This window comes from Uloborus diversus, chromosome 3 (genome assembly GCF_026930045.1).
Source record: "Uloborus diversus isolate 005 chromosome 3, Udiv.v.3.1, whole genome shotgun sequence".
Taxonomy (NCBI): Eukaryota; Metazoa; Arthropoda; class Arachnida; order Araneae; family Uloboridae; genus Uloborus; species Uloborus diversus.
In genome coordinates this window covers 82,985,346-83,007,436 of record NC_072733.1, presented here as the reverse complement: position 1 = coordinate 83,007,436, position 22,091 = coordinate 82,985,346, and the positions used below count along the sequence as shown (strand labels likewise).

General features: G+C 34.2%; 1 protein-coding gene across 6 annotated transcripts in view; it reads left to right on the top strand.

The window, feature by feature from the left end:
• Window positions 1-22,091, top strand: part of LOC129219276 (C-terminal-binding protein-like) — a 329,042-nt gene that overhangs the window by 237,173 nt on the left and 69,778 nt on the right. For all 6 annotated transcript variants that reach the window (XM_054853608.1, XM_054853612.1, XM_054853609.1 and 3 more), the window contains one exon: window positions 14,447-14,591. Coding sequence is in view for 2 of the 6 variants with exons in the window: in XM_054853612.1 (XP_054709587.1) it covers window positions 14,543-14,591 (49 nt within the window). In the remaining 4 variants the exon portion in view is untranslated. The remainder of the gene's footprint in view (window positions 1-14,446; window positions 14,592-22,091) is intronic.

Here is a 22,091-nt window from a genome sequence, read left to right as displayed (position 1 = left end):
TAGTTGTTCTTTTGATTTCGAAATTGTATTAGGAAGTTTAAGATCAAATTTTGGGTTCCATTGCAAGGAAAACGTTTATATTCATATATGTTTATTTTCAATTCTTGCTATGAAAAGTATACAAAAAATCATCTCCCCGGGGGGCTCCTACAGAACCCCAGGAAGGCGATTTTCTAACTTAAATTCCTCCTGATGGTCCTGGGGATTGTATTTTGGTTTTTCTTCAGGGGCCACCAGAGATTGAGTATACCAAAAATCAACTCCTGGGGTCTTCATGGGGCTGAGATACAGAGGGCCGAAAAACCCAACTTGTTGTCAGGTGAACTGTTCTGAGTCGCGTTTTCTTTCGTCTATCTTGGTGGTGGATTTGCTTTTGTTGGCTACTGACTTTTGGTTTTCTTGGCAGCCCGGACATTCCCGTGTCCTGTGATGTGGTTTTGGATAAATAAAAATTTGAAAAAAAAAAAAAAGATTGGGAGCGAAGGGTGCTGATGATGCAGGACGGACATCCCTTATGCTTAAGATGCTCCATTAATTGTAGAAATTTTACTTAATTTCTTCCACCTTAGTGCTGGTGAAATAGTGTTTGTAATGCCTTCAGAGAAAAATGTCTTGGACGGATTTTTCAAACATTCCATTTGAGTGGACAAAAATCTGGCAACAACTATTACTGATGATGCAAAAGAACATTCTTTTTAAATATCACCACGAAGCAAAATTTAAAAAAAAAAAAAAACAGCTAAATAGGTCTACTTAAAAATGTAATAAAAACTTTAAACACAAATTATTTATTACTTCTCCTGATGACAATGGTATTTTTAAGTTTAATAATTTTATTTTATTGTGTTGTAAAATATTTAGAAAATTAGTTATTGTTAAAAATTTTTGTGAGCAAATTTTATGTTTTATGCAATAATTCTTATTTATTTATAATCCCTTTCCTGCAGAATAATTTTAAACCTAATGGAATTGTTATAACTATTTATTTCTAACTTTCATTTTACACATATGATTCAGAATGCCAAAATATTTCTGTTATATTGATGTTAGGAAGATTTTCCCGGTTTTTACCACTTTTTCCTAGTATTTCCCAGCGGGATGGGGGAAAAAAGTTTTGGACGGGAAAAAGCCAACCCTGGTTGCCCCTCTCAGTTTTGCTACCTCTCCCCCCCCCCCAAAAAAAGCAGAATCTTCTATTAAAGAAACTAAAATCCTTTTAAAATAACATCTGATAATTTCAGCTATATAGTCTGCCTCATGCCCCCCGCTCCACTCCATGGGCATCCCTGCTTTAGCAATTATTATTGAGATAAACTACTTTAATGTCCTCCCGGTAGCAGAAACTGCGAGACACGAGACGTGCGTCACACATTTTTAAGCGGCCTGCAGATAATTTTACCAAAAAAAAAAAGGAAAGAAAGAAAAAATAAATAAATGAAAGAAAAAAAAGAAGTACAACATTTGGCAAAGATCGTTTTTTGACCGGAAATGCAATGAAAAAAAAATATTCAAAAACCTTTTTTAACTTAAATTTTCCATTTTTAAATGAATATGTATTGGATAATTATTTTTCAAAGTGCATCGAGTTCTATTTATTTTTTGTGAAAGTAGTGAAAACTGCCCCCCTCCCCCTTTTATACTTTAAAACTCGGTGGCAGTGGTGACCACTAAGTTTTTCGCGTCTAGTGGCCACTGGCCAGTTGGAAAATTTCTCAGTTTAAACCTTTACGTGGGATTTGAGTATTTTATGAAAACTTAAAAAATAAAACTAATAAAAATGTTGCAGATTATTTTCAACTGCCCAAAATAGTGTCGCAGACAGAATAGAAAGTTTCTGCTACTGGGAATGTCCTTTCATAATGTAAGATGGCTTTTCTACATTACAAATAACTTCTCTGATTTCAGTGATATAGTCAGCCTCATGCCCCCCCCCTCAAATGGGCACCCCAGCTTTAGCTATTATTAGAATAAATTCTTTCTTCAAGTGCTGTGGCTAAACTTTTCTCTAAAAATTTCAATGGCATTGTCTGCCTTATGATCCCCCCCCCCCCCCCTCTACAAGGGCCCTTGCTTTTGCTATTGTTATTCGCATAAATTGTTGAAATAATTACCTTCCAAGATGTTAATATTCTCTATTGTAGATGTTAATAAACAGATGATTGATATATATATATATATATATATATATATTTGTTCCCGATGGCCAGAAGCCCCCATAGCACCTACAGCCCTCAAACTTGGCAGTAAATTTGAACGTACCCCGGGGGTCTGCACCTCAAAGCCCAAGTTCTAAATTTCTAATTAGTTTTTTCATAATTAACTAATTAAACTAAATTTCACGCTTTTTTGCCTAATTTAGGGGTAAAAAATAACCCCCACCCCCTATTGTTATACGTGGTTGGAAAGAGATGATGTTTGTTCCATTTCTCTCATGTAATTAGAACAGAAGATATAAGCGATTCTAATTGCGATCCTAACTGAGCAAATTTTGAAGGCTAAACTTGATTTTTTTCTGCAGTGACGTCATCTTCAGTATATGGTTGCGTTGGAATAGTAGAACCGGTGAATTCTTGATTTGGTTATTGCGCTGTTGTCATTTTTGTTAAATTCATTGTGCGAATGTTAATTGAATTTCTTTTTAATTTGAAAGTCTCTTGGCGAATTTTGGCGATAAACATCAATGTAGTTGCGGATTGTTTATTTCGCAAAATATTTTAGATTTCAAAGGATTGCATTTAGGTTTTCTAAGGGTGTTCACGCATTTTAGTTAAAATATATTACTGATTATTTGATATCAGAGGGGTTGGGGGGAGGTTTTTTTTTTTTTTTAAATTCTAGAGGTTTTTTTTCCTTTTCTCAGACGATAGTTTTTCTATAGTTAAATTTTTCATATGTGGTGCGGGATTTCCTTTTTGTCCTAGATGTACCGAGTTTTTCCATTGTGTTGTTCTTCTGCTGGCGAGTTAAATCCTTTTTCTTACGGGATATGGGATTTCCTTTTTGTCCTAGATGTACGGTGATTTTTAATCGCAATTGCTTACCACCGTAGGCGTTAGACTTGGCGTAAAAACGGGGGAGGGGAGTGAATTTTTGTATTCAAAGGACTTCCTTTAAATTCTTAGCACGGGCATCACCGTGCGGGTACAACTAGTACAGATGTAATTGCTCAACCCCAACTGCGATGGCACCCTTAATTTTATTTTGGTTCCTGCAAAACGTGATCTTCTATTGGAGAGACTAAACTAATTTCAAAATAACTGCTCTGATAATTTTAAAGGTATACTCAGCATCATGACCCCCCCCCCCCCCCATTGCACGCCTGCTTTAGCTGTTATTCTAATAAATCAATGTAATATTTCCTTATCAAGATGTCCGATGGCGTTTCCCTGTTGCAGATCTTGGTATGCAGATGATGTAACTAGGGGTACCCATTCCCCCCAACTGCGATGGCACCCCTCAATTTTACCAAGCCCACATTTTCTCCCAAGAATTAGGACCCACTAATACTTAAATTGTTCTAAAGTAATTCTTCTAAAAGTTTCAATAGTATAATCTGCCTCCATGAGCACCTCCCCCCCCCCCCCCCCCCCCCGCATTCACAATGTGCATCCTTTCTGTAGCTATTATTATTAGAATAAATTGCTGAAATATTTATTCACCAAGATTGCCAAAAGCTTTTTTCTGTTGCAGACACTAGAAATTGCATTTATATGCTTTTAAACCCCCCCCCCCCTATAAAATGTTGAATTTGACAGCCTAAATATATCGGAAATATTGATATTAGGAGAGCAATATATCGCACTATTAAAATTCTGATATCGCCCAGCCCTAGTCAACATCCCATAAGATAATAGAGGAAATTAGGGCTCGTTAGACCAGCCTTGGTAATTTTGTTAATACCTTTTTTAAAATTGTGACGGACAAAAAGTAGCGCATATAATAAAGTCAGACCAAACAACGTAAGTAGAAGTGCTTCTACTTACGTTGTTTGGTCTGACTTTACTATTCAGCACAAAGGTATTTATTTATCTTATTTATCTTAGCGCATATAGTTGGGCAATTATTATAATGAATTTATAAGGTAGTTATTTTGAACAAATTTCAGAAACTGTTATCTTGGCAGAGCTATTTTTGATTGATTAACTTTCATCACTAAACAAATTTATTTTTAAAATGGTTTTCACGAAGAATGAAGCGATTAATTGAATTCACTCCTAAAATAAGTTCTTGTAGTTGTATTAGCAGTTTATTTTTTTGTTGTAAAGAAAAAAATCGGGACAATTTTTAGACCAAGAACATGGGGTATGTTGGTTCACTTTTAGAAAATCCACAAAACCTTTTAGAACAATTGAAAAAGCAATACTCTAGAGTTAGCAATAGTGAAGTTGTGAAAAACACATTGTGCTGATTCTTGATAAAATGTAACAGTAGAAATTGGTCAATTTTATTTATAAGGATCTTTAAACTTTTGTTTTTCATTCTAATCACAGAACAACATTTGTTTGGTACAAATGTTGGATTTTGTTTTATCTTTAGAAATGTAACAGAAGTTGTTTCTGTAATGTGGGGACCCCGGGAGGGTGGCAGATCTCGGGCTTCACAAAGTTTTGTTAAAATATTAATGTGAAAAAAGTTAATGAATTGAAAATTGTGTTGGATGATGAGAAATATTTAACCCTTTCCGGCGCGGTGGTCACAAAAAAGGACACCAATTTTAAAAATTTCTTTAAAAAAAAGTTTTTTCTTTAAAACTCCAAAAATCACTGCATTAGTTGCTTTTATTTCTCTTTAATGCACACAGATGGCAGTACTGCTAAATATGACTCTTTTTGTTGGCTTAATTTCTTGTTTAAAATAACTCGATTTTCAAGCTAAAATACAATATTTTTTTCAAGATTTTAAAATTTACACCATAAACTAAATTAGTCAACCATTTTCTCTCAGGAATCCTGAGCTAATCAATCATTAATTTTGCAAAAGATTCGAGTTCATTTTTGAATGCATAAACAAAGTTTCTTTCCAGGTGTCCCCAAATGTGGACACCGTCCTTCTAGAGCATTGATCTCACTGTTGTGGGTGAAAGATAAAATTTGATACATTTCAGAAAAGTTGGACCAAAAGAGTAGTTTACAATGGGCTTTTGTTTATTTATTTTGGGTTCTTGACCCAGAACAGGTGAATTTGAAGGCCCATGACTGCACATATTTGAGATCTGCTTTTCCTACCGACAGTTGTATACTTTTTTTATTCTCAGCTTTGATATTATTTTTTTTGTAAATGGTATTTTACAGCCGTATTTTTTCATTTAATATTTTATAGCACAAAAGGAATGCACATAAAGCAAGAACAATGTGCCAATAATATTTTTAACATTTTAAGTTGCTTATTTATATAATTTTATATGAACTTTTTTGAATTTTACTCTATCTTTATCTCGGAATTTTTATAGCAAAAATATTGGATTTTGTGTTCTAAATATTCTTAATGGCACAAATTATTGAAATAATTAGTAAAAATGCTTAAGAGCTTAAAATATTTGAAATTACTCCAATTGTCATACGAGGTAAACATAACCACTTCAGAAAACAATTTCTGCTCTAGGAGGGCGGTGGTCACAAACGGGGACACCACCCCCAGTTGGAGGGGGTGAATTTAAAAAAATTTTGACTGTAAAATCTATGTCCAGATAACCAACTTATCCTATCCATTGTGTTTTTTTTATTATATTTCTAAAATTTTAATGACCCGCGCCCTGTAAGGGTTAAAGTAACTAATGGTAGAAAATAAAACTAATTGAATTTTATGATGAGATAAAAAAAAGAAGGAAAGTAGGGAGCCAGACCAATGTGCCCTGACTGATTCCCTTTAATTGTTACACGTTCGGTGCAATTACACACTTTGTTTGAATGACGACACAGTTCTTGAGAAAAACACTGGATATTTATTTACAACTATGTACAAGAAATACCGACTGCTAAACTCACCATGGCATTTAGGCAAATATCAATTAACACTGTATACTCAACCATGGCACATGTACTTACATTCAAATGCACAAAGCACCGCGAAATGCCTCACAATAAACAGAACAACGCTTATACGAATCTCAGGACAGCTAAAAACATAACTCACTCTCCTTCAAATGCCACTCTGCTTTTTATACTGCTTTGGAAAGTTTGACAAAATTCGAAATGCTTCTTGTATTTTCTTTTTATTCCATTCACAAATCTTATCATTCAGAAATGGGGGTACATATACTTCAGTTGAATGTTAAGGGTTCGTATGTACTAGTGATGGGCATAATCGAGATCTTTTGATAATAGAGATCTCGGTAATCGAGTACTTCTGATAATCGAGTGATTGATAATCGAGATCTTCCGAATCGAGTACTCGAGCGATTGACTTCTCGAGATCTTCCGAATCGAGTACTCGAGCGATTGACTTCTCGAGATCTTTTGAATCGAGTACTTGAGCGATTGACTTCTTGAGATCTTTTGAATCGAGATCTCGAGATGTTTTAAATCAAGATCTCGAGATGTTTCAAATCGAGATCTCGAGACGTTTGAATCGAGTACTCGAGTACTTCATTTTCTGAGCTTTTCCAAAATTGAGTTGACTGCTACGAGGGTGCCCACTAAAAGGGGGTGGGGCATGGCACAGCCTGTGCAACTAAAATTTTTAGAGCCGGTTCTTTGAGATGGTTTTTTAAATCTCATTTTCGGAAGGGAGGAGGGGGTCCATGGCACAGCCTGTGAAACCGAAATTTTTAGAAGCGGTTTTTTTGAGATTTTTTTAAAAATCTCATTTCGGGAGAGGGGGGGGGGAGAGAGAGCTCTTTCTAGACGGTTGCTCCTTAACATTTGAGAGGGTGCGCTCCCTTGACTTCAGTTGAATTCCAGAGTTGTTTTGGCAGGGGTGCGCTCGAGATAGGAATATGACATTAAGCCTACCATTTAGGGGTATAATAAGGGGTGAACCCACCTGGCTTTTAGAAGTTTTAGGTTAAGTTGGGGGGGGGGGTATTGACACCCCCTTTTAGAAGGGGGATCAATACCACTCCCCCCAAATTCCATGAAAAATTCTAATTTTTACATTTAAGTGGGTCTAGTTTTTTGTTGTTTTCCGATAAAATGAGCAGATACACCTTTTGTCCCCTTACCCTCCGGCAAAGTTTAAAATGCAAGCTTGTTTTAGGGGGTCGATTCGATAGATTTTAGTCTTCATTTTGGGGTCGCAATCCTTGGGGGATGCAGGTTCGACTAGATTCCCTGTTAGCTTGTCAGAAACTAGGAGCTTGGCATTTGGGCGACTGAGCGGTTTATTCGAATGTTTATGCATTTAAACTAATGATTTTCAGTTACCATGTGATTTTTTCCAATGGTTTCGGACTCACAAACACGAAGTTAATAATGTAAACAAGTAGTGGAATAGTTGCTCTGCGCAAAAGTACTCATTCTTTCCTAGTTTATAGCTTTGCTTTTTTTTTTTTGATGTTCTTGTTGAGAGTAATTAAGTATATTTATCTGACTAATTTATGAGGAGGGAGGGTAAAATATTTCTGATTACGTTTTCCAGAGGATTGGGATTCCCGGCCCATTGAAAAGTGTACTAGTGTGGCTTGAAGTGCATTGAAGTTTATGATTATTTTTTTTTCTTTCTTGATCCGCTCTTTTTTATTTTTATTTTTCATTCGTGGACTTTAGGAATATGCAATAACAGTAAAAGTGTTGGGAGTGAAGTTGAAATGTTTCTGAGTGCATTAAAAAGAAATATTGAAGCTTGTCGTGTGGGATTAATTTTAGCTTCCACTCTTCGGCCCAATTTTTAAATAAAAATTACATTTTATACAGATTGTTTTTTTTTTTTTTTGAAATTCCATACGCAAGATATTTGTGACTTCTTGTGTGCGTAGCATTTATTTTCGCGTGGGTAGTTAAATTTAAGTATTTTGCTTGTTTTACTCGCTTCTCATGGGTGCAAGACCTTCCGTCTCAGGACGGATTTCCATCTTGGACAAAATTTCCGAGACGGAGGTTGGGACGGAAAGAAATTCAGTGGACTGTCTTTCAGTTTAAAAGAAAAAAAAAAGAGTTTGAAAGACATGCTTTAATATAACTGGACCTTTCCATAACCACGAATTTACATCAACATTCTATGGATTTTCTGACATGGGCTTGTTTTCTTTGCAACGAGCTTTTGGAGGAGTGGCTTTTAGACTCGCGATGTTTGACGTTTTTTAGGTAGTTCTGTTATTTCCAACTTCACTGCATTGCATACCGTGGAGTTGCTCGCTATTCTCGCTAATTTTTCGAATTGATCGCCTTTCGTTTTTATTTTTAACTTGCTATTTTCGATCATCCTTTCATTTTTTTTCTCATTTGCGTTTTTTTTGCAAACTTTATGCGCATAAATGAAAATTGTGTGCACTCTTAAATTGTCTTAGAGTTGAATCTGGAATCACTGATTGAGAGTGATTGCTGACGGGATGAAATGTTTACGCCACATCAAAGGACGTCCACCATACCAGATAAAAAGGGAACTGCCTGGGATTTTGAAGATTTCAATGAGCATGCAAATTCTGGAGAGAATCGGAGGTAAATTTCAAGCTGGTTTGAAACACCGATGAGCAACTGTTCCTGTTTGTAATGTCTTAAAAGCACAACTTTAGACCATCTTTAATGAACATAGAGGCAGAGGATGGGGTTCGGGGTCCACCTCCCCCTTCAAAGCTGAAGTATTCAGAATTATGCTTTAGGTAATCTTTGGGAGACTTAAAAAGGAGGAATTCGAGGGCTTTCTCTCAATAAATGTTAAAAATTAAATTCTTCAAACTTCAATGATGAAAAGGGAAAACCATAAATTTAAGCCAAATTTAGTTAACTAAAGCGAAAGAGTTCGGGGGGGGGGGGGGGGGGTCCTCTCTCTCCTTCGAAAATTTCTCCATGCTGAAGCATTGAAATACTATTTTGGCTATTTTTAAGTGAGTTAAGAGTTGGGGAACTCGGGGGTCTTTCTCGAAACATTTTCGAAATTGAAGTCTTAAAACTTTGGGTTCTCTTTGGCGATGTGGGAAGGGGAGTTGCTCTTTCAATGGAAAAATAAATCTTAAACAAACTTACACTGCCTTTAGTGTGCCTGCTTCACACAAGGATAGGGGACTATTCCGACGCTCAGCCCGAAAAAATTTTCGTTTCTGAAGTTTTAAGAAGTTTGTTTTAGGCAATTATTGGATGACTTAAGTGGGAAGGAAGTTGAAAGATTCTGTCAAAAGTTTCCGAAATTAAAGTATTAAAACTTTTAGGCGGTGATACGTCACGTATGTAGGTAAAGGGGGTACTGTTCCTTGAAAAAAAAAAATTTAGAAAGTGAAGCCTTAAAAACTCAAATAAGGGCGGCTGTATTTGACTGCCTTTTGAGGGATATGATTCGGGGGGCCCTCCCGAGGGTGAGGAATCAGTTTCCCTATTATTATTTTTTTTAATTTATTTTATTGAATTTTGGATAGTGTTCTTCGTTTAAAAACTATATCTACTTCACTGGAGCTGTTTTTTCCATTTGCTATCTTATAAAAGAATTCTTTTTAAAATGAAGACTGTTTGGGGGAATGGTGCCATTACAATAATCGCCCATACCTTCCCCCACCTTTCCTTCTTTTCTGGTTTGTTAGTGCTACCTTGGGTAGACTTTCTGATCAGAATTGATTTTGTTGCAAAAGTGAAAATCTTACGTCCCAAGCTTGCTGCAATAAAAATGTTTACCATCGGCAAAAAAGTAATGGCGGTGAGCCCCAAGCGCTTTTACCCCTAACATCATCCAACATCGTCTAAAATTGCCTTTTGGAACTTTAATTTCGAAATATTACCGTAGTCGAGTTCTTGAACTTCATCCCTTCAAATGCATTCAAAAAGCGTGTATATGTTATGAAAGATTGGAGTAAAATTTCGTTTTTAAAACTTCAATTTTAAAAGCTTCAACTGTACAATCTCAGAAGAGCAAGTCCCCCCCCCCCTACTCTTTCTCCAATATTTTTGACGATCGCCCAGTATTGTAGTTTTGAGACTATCAGTTTGAAAAATTTTATGTAAGAGAGTCTCTGAACTCCTCCTTTCCCTGAACTTTACTAAAATGGCCTACCATTCTGTTTTTTTAAACTTCAATTTAAAAAAAACTCTGAAGGAGAGCCTCCAGACCCCTCCCCCCCCCCCCCAGTTAGTGGGGGTTTCTACATTTTTTGGAACGACGATATCAAAATGCTTAAAGATTACAATTTAACTGGGTCCATGTTGTTAGAAAAGACAAGCTTAAAATTCAAATTAAACAGAGATTCTAAAACTGCCAAGGTTAAAATCTGCAACATTTATATTCATAAATTTTTCCTTAAGCACGTATATGGTGGGGAGGGGGGGGGGGGTCAAAATATTTTCCGTCTTGAACACATCACCTAACTTGCACCCATGTCGCTTCTGTTTATGTTATATTCCTTATAGTTTCGTAAATGTTGATTAGTATATTATTTACTCAACTTAAAAATTTTCAATCAATTAATGTGCTGATTTTATGGGTTTTTTTTTTTTTTTTTTTTTTTGTTGTAAAGTTGAGGCAATACTGCTGCAAATGCTTAGGCTCGCAACGGTCCATTTCGGAACTTAAGGTTCCGTAGCTATGTTTCATTTTCCATGCGCTGGTCCTCAAAAAGGTTAAAATTGATTGTCAAGTTTCTCTGAAAAGCAGATTACGTATTCTGTTTTCAAATCATCCGAGATGCTCGATAACCGAGCATACCACAACAAACAACATATTATACAAGAGAGAGCTCGAGGGAGGGGGGTAAATGGCGCAGACCGCGCCATTGAAGTTTTGAAGAGGAGAGGGTAACTTAAGCGGGCTTTAATTTATTTTAGGGGGTTCAACGTCGCATTTGAGGGATGAGTGTCATCGCCATGGGGGGGGGGGGGCACTACTGCAATATAAACACCTTGCGTTTAAACATTTCATAAACGTTTTAACATGGCTGCCACAGGGTTAACAATCGCTTTAAAAACGTTTACTCAACTCTGAGTAACCCCATTCGAAAAAAAAGCAGAAGCAATTATTTGATTCAATAACCTTATAGAATGACAGGGGTGACACATTTGAGAAGCAATTATTTGATTCTAAAACCTTATAGAATGACAGGGGTGTCCGTCCGTCCCTGTGAGCAATGGTGCGCTTTTTATGACAATCCCCCCTCCCCCAAGAAACGATAATCCGAAAAAGGGCTAAGACAACATTAAATTTTCAATTACACAGTTTGTACCATACCTTGTACCATACCGGTCAAGAGCGCCCGTATGCAAAATTGTAAAGGGGGGGGGGGCTCAGATATTTTCCCCATGGTTTAATAGGATATTTTACCCATAGAAACCGATTTCAGTACAAATTAGAGTTATTAAAATTTTACATTTTTAATAACTTATTGATTAATTGCTGGAGAAGAAATGATTTTACATTTTCGCAAAAAAAAAAAAAGTACTAAAAGCAAGGCTATCCTAATTTCAAAGAAGGGGGAGGGGGCCTGAGCCCCCACTTGCCCCGCCCTATATGGAAGCCCTTTATACCGGTTTAATATATTTTTAAGTTTAACAACTCTCAATTTTAAACCTGCTAGTGTCGCCCAACGACTTGCCCATATTATCATTATCCCTCACTTTTTAATAAAAATTGTACATACCTACGTATTTAATCTTAATAACTGTCAAGTTCAAAACAATATGGAAAGCGTTTCTCTATCCTTTGTTTCAAGATTTCACCACCAGATCTCACCAGGGGCGGATACAGAAAACCATTTGAAGGGGGATGGGGGTCATGCTGAAGAAAGCCCTCCCCCATGAACGAAATTCCCGTTTTAAGTACGAAAAAATTCTGAAACTTTTTTGGTGGTCAATAAAAAGCCCCAAATCGGTCAGGAATAAGGCACATAATTGGGGATAAACGTTGCAAATTAATTTCATAAGCAATAAAACAAAGTAGTTGTTCAAATATTTTCTTTGAAAAAATAGTTGATGTATTGAAAAGATAAGATACTGTCATCGTTTGCCCTCCATTGTATCCGCTACTCACACAACACATGCCCCTCCATAAGTCCGCTCATATGATAACTAACAATTTTCGTTCTAAAAATATCGTTCGATTATTAAGGAATCTCATAATTATCGAAAATTTGAAGCCAAACATTCAACTATTACCCCATTCGAATAAAGCAAGAGAAAAGCAATCATTCGATTTTAAAAATCATGCCAAATCTATCCATTCCAAGAGCAAAGATCACCACCTATGAAGCTCTTCCCCCAAGAGCAATACCCCCAAAAGAGACAAAATCCCCTAAAAATTACAATCCCGCAGTTTACGTCAAAACTCCCCCCCACCTACCCTCTTATTTGCACCCCTCTTATGCCCACAAATTTCTCCTGCAGAAGTATTGAAATGCTATTTTCGCTATTTTTGAGTGAGTTAAGAGTTAGGGAAATCGGGGGGGGGGGGGGGGTCTTTCTCGAAACATTATCGAAATTGAAGATTTAAAACTTTGTTGTCTTTGGCGATGTGGGGAGGGGAGTTGCTCTTTCAATAGAAAATAAATCTTAAACACAAACTTACACTGCCTTTAGTGTGCCTGCTTTTACACAAGGAGAGGGGGGGTATTCCGCCGCCCAGCCCGAAAAATTTTTGTTTCTGAAGTTTTAAGAACTTTGTTTTGGGCTATCTTTGGATGACTTAAGTGGGGAGGGAGTCGGAAGCTTCTGTCAAACATTTGCAGAAATTAAAGTATTCAAAGTTTTAGGCGGTCATAAGTCAAGTATTGGGAAAAAAAATTTTAGAAACTGAAGCCTTAAAAACGCAAATTAATTTGTGGTGAACTTAGGGGAAGGGGTATAGGAGCGGTCTTCTGAAAATTTTTCGATGCTGAAATATTTAAAACGCTACTTTAGGCTGTATTTGAGTACCTTTTGAGGGACATAATACAGGTGCCCTCCCTTTTGGGTGAGGATTCAGTTCCCCTATTGCTTTTTTTAATTAATGATTATTGGATAGTGTTCCTTGTTTAAAAAATACACCTACTTCACTGAAGCTGTTTTTTATTACTAATTTTACCACCTGCTATCATATAAAATACTTCTTTTACAAATGTAGCCTGGGGAGGGGGATGGTGCCAATTCATTAATCGCCCATATCCTTCCCTCACCTTTCTTTCGTTTCTGGTTTGTTCGCGCTATCTTGGGTAGACTTTCCAATCAGAACTGATTTATGTTGCAAAAGTGAAAATCTTATGTGCCGAATGTCCCAAGCGATTTTATTGCTGCAATAAAAGGTTTAAGAACGGCGAAAAACTAATGGCTTGGAGCCCCGAATGCTTTTACCCCTAACATCATCCAAACATCATGTAAATTGCGTTTTTGGAACTTCAATTTCGAAATATTGCCAAAGGAGAGTTCTTGAACTCCATACCTTCAATAATGCATTCAAAAAGCGTGTAAATGTTATGAAAGATGGAGTACGATTTCGTTTTTTAAAGCTTCACTTTCAACATCTTTAAAGCTTCAATTTCGGGGAGAGCCAATGCCTCCCCTCCCTCTTCCTATAATATTTTTGAAGATCGCCCAATATTGTGGTTTTGGGACTTCAGTTTGAAAAAATTGATGTAAGAGAGTCCCTGAACCTCTCCTTTCCTTGAACTTTACCAAAATGGCTTACCATTGCGTTTTTGGACTTCAATTTAAAAAAAATGTCTGGGGAGAGCCCCCAGACACCCCCCCCCCCCCCGTTATTGGTGGTTTTTAAGTGTTTGGAACTACGATGTCAAAATGCTTAAATATTACAATTTAAACTAGGTCCATGTTGTTAGAAAAAGTCAAAAGCTAAAAATTCAAAGAAAATACAGGTTCCAAAACTGCCATACGTCAAAATCTACAACATTTATGCTCATATATTTTTCCTTAAGAACGCATGTGAAGAGGGGGGAGGTCAAAATATTTTCCGTCTTGAACATATCACCAAACTTATTTAGTACAGCTTTGGTTATAATGCAAACTTTGCAGCCAAAGGTGTAGGCCTTCTATAGGTCATTTCACAAATTCAGATATAAAGAAAAAAATTACATATTTGCATAGTTGCTGCGTTTTTAATTGCAAGTTGGTATTATTTTATTATGAATACTAAGTAATTTTCATTTAACTACTTTGAGTTTGGGTCTAAAAAAGAAAACTATTTAAACTTTAATGCTAACAATGTCGTGTTAATATTTCGCTGAAAAGTGTTTTTCTTTTTTGCAGTGGGAAGCTGCATTTAAGCAGCTTGGAGTTAATGAATATTCCAAACATTAATGCATTTTTTATTAATAAGTCATAATTCACTTGTTTTCCTCAGTATGAACTTCTTTCAATGATTAAAATTAATATTTTTTCTTTTTCAGGATTTACTCTGAAGTGACTAGTTTTGTACAGTTTTTCTATTTGCTGTGTTTTATAAAACCGCCACAATTCCACTTCTCAGTACGTGGCCTGCACATATGGACAAAAAGAAGCCGGTCAAACGGCCTCGTATGGATGCAACACCTAGTGAGTGCTAGTTTTTAGTAAGAAAATTACTCATTACAAAGAATGTGCTCTAAGAATGCTCATCAGAGGTAAAGCAGAGAAGAGAGAAAGCATCTATTGAGCAATCGTCAAGAAATATGGCATCATTTTTTTTTTCTTTTCAGAGCAATACACTGGGAATATTTTCTTCAGTACAGTCAGTGCAATTTTGAAGTTGTCTTATGTTTAATAAGTAAAACAGTATAGATCTTGTTCTTATGAATGAATTTGCATGCTGACAGTTTTCAGTGTTTTATGTGAGTTATTCTGAGTTTTAGCTTTGACTTTTAATGATGAACAATTTACTTCTCTTTTGGTACATTTTGCATTTTGTAGAAGTTCAAAATTAAGCATAATAGGTTTATATGTATGGCTTCAGCAAACAAAAAATGAAGGGAGCGGGTCAATTTTGGTAAATGTCTGTCTGTGTGTTGCATGAATGTGAATATTATATGGTTGAGCACTTTGTGCTGTGTAACTGAAATGTAATTCAAGGAACTTGGTAAAGTTTAGTATGAATTGTGGGGCTAGTTTGTTTTTGATACCTATTACTGGAAGGAAAATGCTGCAATCAAATGTACTTGTCTCTTAACGAATAATTTATATCTCTAAAAGTAGGGTTGGTTGGGGGAAGTGTGTCCCTGGGGTAAGTGGATCACCCTGTTCAAACTGAAATATGTATCAAGTTTTCAAACTTTTTTGCACACATTTGTGATTCATGGAATTTTTCTTCTAGGTCATATCACTGAGTTAAAAAAAAAATTTCAGAATTTTTTTTTTTGCGAGTTCAAGGAACATTTTTCAAACCAGTGTTTCCAGGTTAGTTTTTATTTTTTTTATAATAGTTAGTTTTTCAAGTATAGTTTAAAAGTTCATACAGCAACAAGAATTTTTATATAAAATATGAATAAGTGTTTAGGAGGAGGGGTCCCACTTACCCCGTACATTTTTGCTATAAGGGGTAAGTGAGCCCCCTCACTATGGGGTAAGGGGCCCCCAATAATAATAGATTGAAAAAAATCAAAAATTTCAAAATCAAAAGCAACTGTGATTAATTTGTATTGGTGAAGGTTAAATACAAGACATCTATGACGACTTAGTAGGAATTGATAGCTCAGCTACAAAAGCTGCTGCTTATGTATTTGTGAAACATACATGAAAGAAAATCATTAAGATTTATGTAGGTCTAATGTTGGAAGTTGATGATACAAAGTAAAAAATATTGTTGAATTTGCAAGAATGAATAGAAATAGTGACTTTTTATTGGCTTAGTGCAGATGATGTAGGAATAATTACTGAATATGAAGAGAAAATAGTACTTCCCAACTTTACCTAGATGGTTATTTAGTGTTTCCAATTTCTTTTCCAACTTATAGTTTTGGCAAATTTAATCAAATAGATTTTAATCAACTGTATTACATTCATTAAAAACAACCTTAAATATGTAAAAGTAAAATCTATCCCTAAGCTTTCAATAAATTTCAAAAATTTAATTGTTTTGTTTTTCGTTTTAAAATTTCCATCATACAGATTTAAAAGACAGTAAATATCTCATAAATGGATCCATTCACAAAAAAAATCATGCTAAAAATTTACATACTTTATTATGCAGGGTTGTCCTCTTTTGTCCATTCCGAAAAAAACTCGCTGACAAAATGTCATTTTTCCATTTCGTCCACTTCATCAGTAAACTGAAAGTTTTGAGTTAAAAATTTGAAGTTTGAAAATAATAAATAATTACAGTGAAGCACCGTTCATACGTTTTTATCAATTACACGTTTTTAAAATTTGGATAAAAAAATTCCATGACTTTCCCCAAGACTTTTTCATGACTTCATAACTATTTTCATGACATTGTTACACGAATAGAAGAGTACTATTTAATGTCAAACTTGCCAATTTTTTTCGGAAATGGCCATTAGAAAACTTTTACATGAGTGCCATTACCTCATTGGAGCACTTACTTGTGACTGAAAAAAATATCAGTGCATACTACTGAACGTAATAAATTATTCTTATTTGTCTTCAGCACAAATTCAAGTAAAATAAAAATATAGAATGCAATACACTGATGTTTAAATGTCTAATAAATATTTAATAAATAGGGCAGAATAGTAATGAATGTGATAAAATTGAATAAATATAAAATAATAAATTTACTTCATAAAAAACATTGCCCTATGATGTCAATAGTGCATCTAATCACTCATGTAACTGGACAGCATATTCATTCATTAAAGTAAAGCCACTTTTTACAGTAAATTCTTTTTTCCAAATCGGATATTTCAGCTGGCTTAAAGGATCAGTTTTGCGAGCTATATGTTGGGCACTACTGTTTTAGAGTATTGGAATTTCCCTATTTCTTTGTTCTATTGCCTGACTAAAGTCTTCATTTTAAAACCTTCAACATATCAAGATAAACCCTGATAAAGTTTATAATGAATTTTTTACAAGTAGTTGAAACAAACTCAGATGCAATTGAATTACACTTTTTGAGGGGGCATGGCAAAGAAAAGAAAGTGCGAGTCCACTACTACAGAATATAAAATATAAGAAGTACTGAAAATAATGGTGGGTTCAAAATTAGTAATGCCTCAAGAGTAAAATCACATCACAAAAAAAGGTGAGCGACTGTTACAGAAGCGGATGAAATTGGATTCCAAAACTCGGATTAGTTTTTGAGATCGTTCAATTTATATGCAATATTACTAAATCACTCAATATTTCTAGTGCTCTTTTAGCAATTATTGCTTTCTTACTGCCCAAGACATTTTTCCATGACTTAAAATAAATTTCCATGACTTTTTTGAAAATATTTTCCATGACTTTTCCAGGTCTGAAATTTGTTTATTTTTTTTCCATGACTTTCCAGGATTTCCATGACCCGTACGAACCCTGACACATTAACGTACACCTATTATACGCTTTTTCATTTGTACGCTTTTTTCATACGGTCCCTTCAAAAACGTATAAACGGTGCTTAACTGTATTTAGATTTTACCTATTCAAGTAATATTTTAACATGAAAAAAACATAGTTTCTAAGCATTAAAAATCATATCTAAAAAGAAAAACTACTTGATATTAATAAAAGAAATGTTGCCATGAAGGGAAATCTGTTCTTGCAATACAAATACAAATGTGATGATCAGCAACAGGCTCTGACTAGGCTGGTCACCCTAGTTTATTTATTAGTCCCCAATAGTGATGTAAAATACCCGGGTATTTATTTTTAGGGGTAAATACCCAGGGTATATACCTGGGTAAATACCCAAAATGGGTATTTACCCGGGTATTTATTTCAAAAATTTATATTCAACTAAAATACTTTTCTGTATGTATTCCACTATGTATATATACAGAGTGTTTTGTTTTAACCTTCAAGACCTCTATTTTTGCAACCGTTAGTCCTAGATGCATACTTACAATTACAAAAATGTTCAAAATCAGATGCAGACTTAAGATATTGAAAATTTGAAGTAAAAATAAAAATGAGTAAAAAAATACAAATTTTAACTTTTTACACGGGCCCCAGATCCTCTGACTTATTGATATTCAGGGAAATAATCTCCACTGAAAAACTACTAAAACTTACTGAAAAACAGTCGTACTAATGTCAAAAAAAGTTTGACATTAGTACGACCAATATTCACTGAGATATGAAACGCAGCGTTTTGTAACTTACACCATTTTACACTCGCCGTCAGTAACATCTTTTGGGGGAAAATGTAGCAGTTAATGAGTGTTTATATAAAATTATATGTGTGCAGAGTGATTTTTCAAATTGTTCAAGGTTTTGCAGCATGTTTTGCATATCACGGCATAACATTTGCATGAATTTTCGAGTAGAAATGGAAAATGTAATACCTTGTGTTTTTTACTTTGCCAACCTGTCATTATTCTGAAAGGGTAACAAGTTCTAATCTCATCTTCTGCATGGTCCCTTAAAACTTTCAAATGGAATATCTCCTTGAGTTTTCATTGCACAAATGTCAAGTTTTTTTGTGTCAGTAAGTTTTAAATTCAGATCATTTCTCTAAATATAAGTTAGGGGACCTAGAGCTGTATAAAAAGTTAAATTTTGTAGTTTTTGACTCATTTTTATTTTTGCTTCAAACTTCCAATATCTTTACTCTGCATCTGAATATTTTTGCAATTGGAAGTAAGCATCTAGGACTAACGGTTGCAAAAATAAAGGTCTTGCAGGTTAAAACGAAACACCTTGTATAACCAACTATATACAAAACAATAAATTTTTCCCTAAAATTTGTATTTTGATCACATATTTAAAGAATTATTGTGTGAAACAACTCGGCAATCTAATATGATATTCACATTAAATGTGTTGGATATGCCTAATCAATGTTGATAGCCAAATTTCACATATAAAAAGCAATTCTACAAAAAGTAAAAAGCTTAACTGGTTACAAAAAAAAAAAAAAAAAAAAAAGCAAACATCTTCTTCAATTATGGCATTGAAAAGAAAGATCCTTTGGTTTGTGATATGTTTCTTTCATAATTTCATTAAGTCTTTCGATAAAAAATATTATAAACTGTGTAATACATATGTATGTATCAGTTTTACCAATTATTTCATATTTAGATCTAAAAAAAAAATTCTCATTCACTTTTTGCATTTTTTTTGTAAAATACCCAGTTTTTGAGTATTTACCCAGGCCTTGGGTAAATACCCAAAAAATATTTACCTACCCACTGGGTATTTACCCGATCCACATCACTAGTCCCCAATGAAGATTAATGACCCTTTTAAAGCTATCTACCCTCTTGGCTATTATAGCCTCTTTCTGTACACTGTTCTGAGTATCCACAACCATACTGAAGTAATAATTTTTCTTAATTTGTATAACATTAACATTACCATAAAATATGCGGAGTACATAAATATTTTACTATGAAGCAACATTAATAAAAACTCAAAATATAACAGTTACTAGTTGCGTACCTGGCACTGCACGGGCAACCTAAAAAAGTTAAAGAGATGTCCAGTTGATTTTTTTGTATTACTCTGACATCGGTTTTTAAAGCGTTAATAAATAAATAAATACGCATAATGCAAGGTTTGCAAAACACCAGTAGGGCATATTTTGGCAAAAATCTCATTAACGTTAATCATAGCTATCAATGATACAAGTTATGAATATTTTCAATTAGCACAAAAGATGAAAATATATCCATTATCAACTATAATCTGTGCTCACGTTAAACTGAATTACATCTGATAGACTATCTGAAATATTTATGTACAATTACAATCAGCTTTTTACATAGAATGACACATACTGTTTGGTTGATTACGTGAAAATAAAGCATCAAGACTAAATAAATACCAATAAGCATTAATTTAATGCCAAGTCATCAGATTCCAATTAAGCTTTAGTTAAAATCCTTAAAAACAATATTTTTTGTTCAACTCTGTTTCACTTAAAGAAATCCAAACAATCTTAATTTAATGTGTTCTTTTAACCATACAAAATGTGTTTCAAAAGTAAAAGAAGGAAGGAAAAAAAGAGTTATTACAATTCGAGAACTCACCCATGTGACGGGAAAAAGTCTTAACAAAATAAACCTAATTAGTTGCACATCCTAAATTTACCAAAATATGAGGCTGGTCAATGATAAACTTACACTACAATAAATGAACATAACTGAAGAAACAACTTTCATATGCCGAAAAGAGCTAAGAAGGTTGGCTGCAAAAAAAAAAAAAAAGGCTATGTCCGAATAGGATCAACCAATTTTAAACTAATGAAAAATGAAATTCTAGATGGAAATGTTGTTTTAAGATTTGGACCGCAGCTAAAATCTTTTAAAACAATTATTAGAATTTTATTTGCTTACCCACATGCAAAATGGCAACAGGAAAGAAATAAATATTCCTGAATAATGTAATGTTAATTAAAATTTTAATTTAATATCTCCGCTAATTAAAGTCGTAAAATTACAAGATTGGTCCTACTGTTTTCTTTGGAAATTTTCGAATTGATCGGTATCTTGTTTGACTCTCGATTCGCAGCGGTTCTCGAAATCGATCGATTTTCAGATAGACGGACACAAACAGATTTTAATAACAGTTATAAAATATTTTTAGTCTATAAATCTTTATTTTGTATTTGTCTCCATGCATTTCATTTGACTTTTCCATTAAGTTTATTTTCTACTATTGTATATAATAGTCTAATTATTATGCCTAATAGCTTATTCACATTGTTAAAATTTCTTACTTTTAAGTAAATTATGATCTAAAATTAGCTGCACCAATGCGTAATTAAATTTTTTTTTAGATTTATGAAATTCTAAAGCTAATGATTCTATTTTAATTAAATGATTAATTCATAATAAAAAATGTATTAGAATAATATGCTAATGTTATTACATCATAACAATAAATTTATGTATATATAATCAGTTTATTTTTCATTTCGTCAATTTTGTCCAATTTCTTGCGGCGTCTCGAACTTTTTACAAAAAAGTGGAGAAAATAGCAAACCTGTTATGTAGGACCCTCTTGCCCCCTTTTTAGATATACTTCTTTAAATTTAAATAAAAGGGGAGTTTTATGGTTTTATCCCTTACTATGAGGTAAGTGGGACACCCATATGATTTGTCAAAAAATGTAATCGTTAAGAATATTTAAAGCATTAGTTAAGAAAATAATGTTGAACTTATGTTTATTAATAATGTCCAAGATAAAATAAGACATAAAATTTAAATTTTTTTTGTTTCAAATTTTTTATACAAGGTTTCAAAAAAGTCTTCTCAAAAGGGGTCCCACTTACCCCAACCAACCCTAATGCAAGGATTCAAACAATCAATAATATGTGGAGTAACACACAGTACCCAGATGGAACTCAAGAAGAACAGTTTTTTTTTTTTTGTACGGGTGAGGTAATAGTTTTTATCATTAATCTTGATTTAATGTTTTTCATGGACTAAATGAACCACCTGGTGTTCAGATGAGCCCTCCCATAAAAACTTATGTTGGGATCGACCCATGTGAATTTATCCAGAAGAAGTGATTCCCCCCCCCCCCTTAATATACTAGAGCCTTAAAATTAAAGCCCAAAACATGAGTTGAACTGTTTTCAATTATGGATGTATTTTGTCGATAGCCTTTTGGTTTTAGTGCATTGTAAGTGTTTGAAAAAAATCCCAAGAACTTTATCATTTAAAGACTAGTTTTGATTTTAAAACCATTTTTTTTAAATCCACAGAATGAATCTACAAACTACATTTATATATTTCTATCCAATGAATCTATCCAAACTACGTTTTGTTTTGGTTAATTTTCTGATATCAACTTTCAAACAGGATATACCACTGAATCTTCATGGTGTAAGGAGGAAGGAAAAAGAATGGTAACTGATGATATTGTTCAGCAAGTATATCAAGTAATATGAGCAAAAACATCCATTCACATTATCTGTGTAGCAATTACCTGCAAGGGGGGGTGGGTGCATAGCTC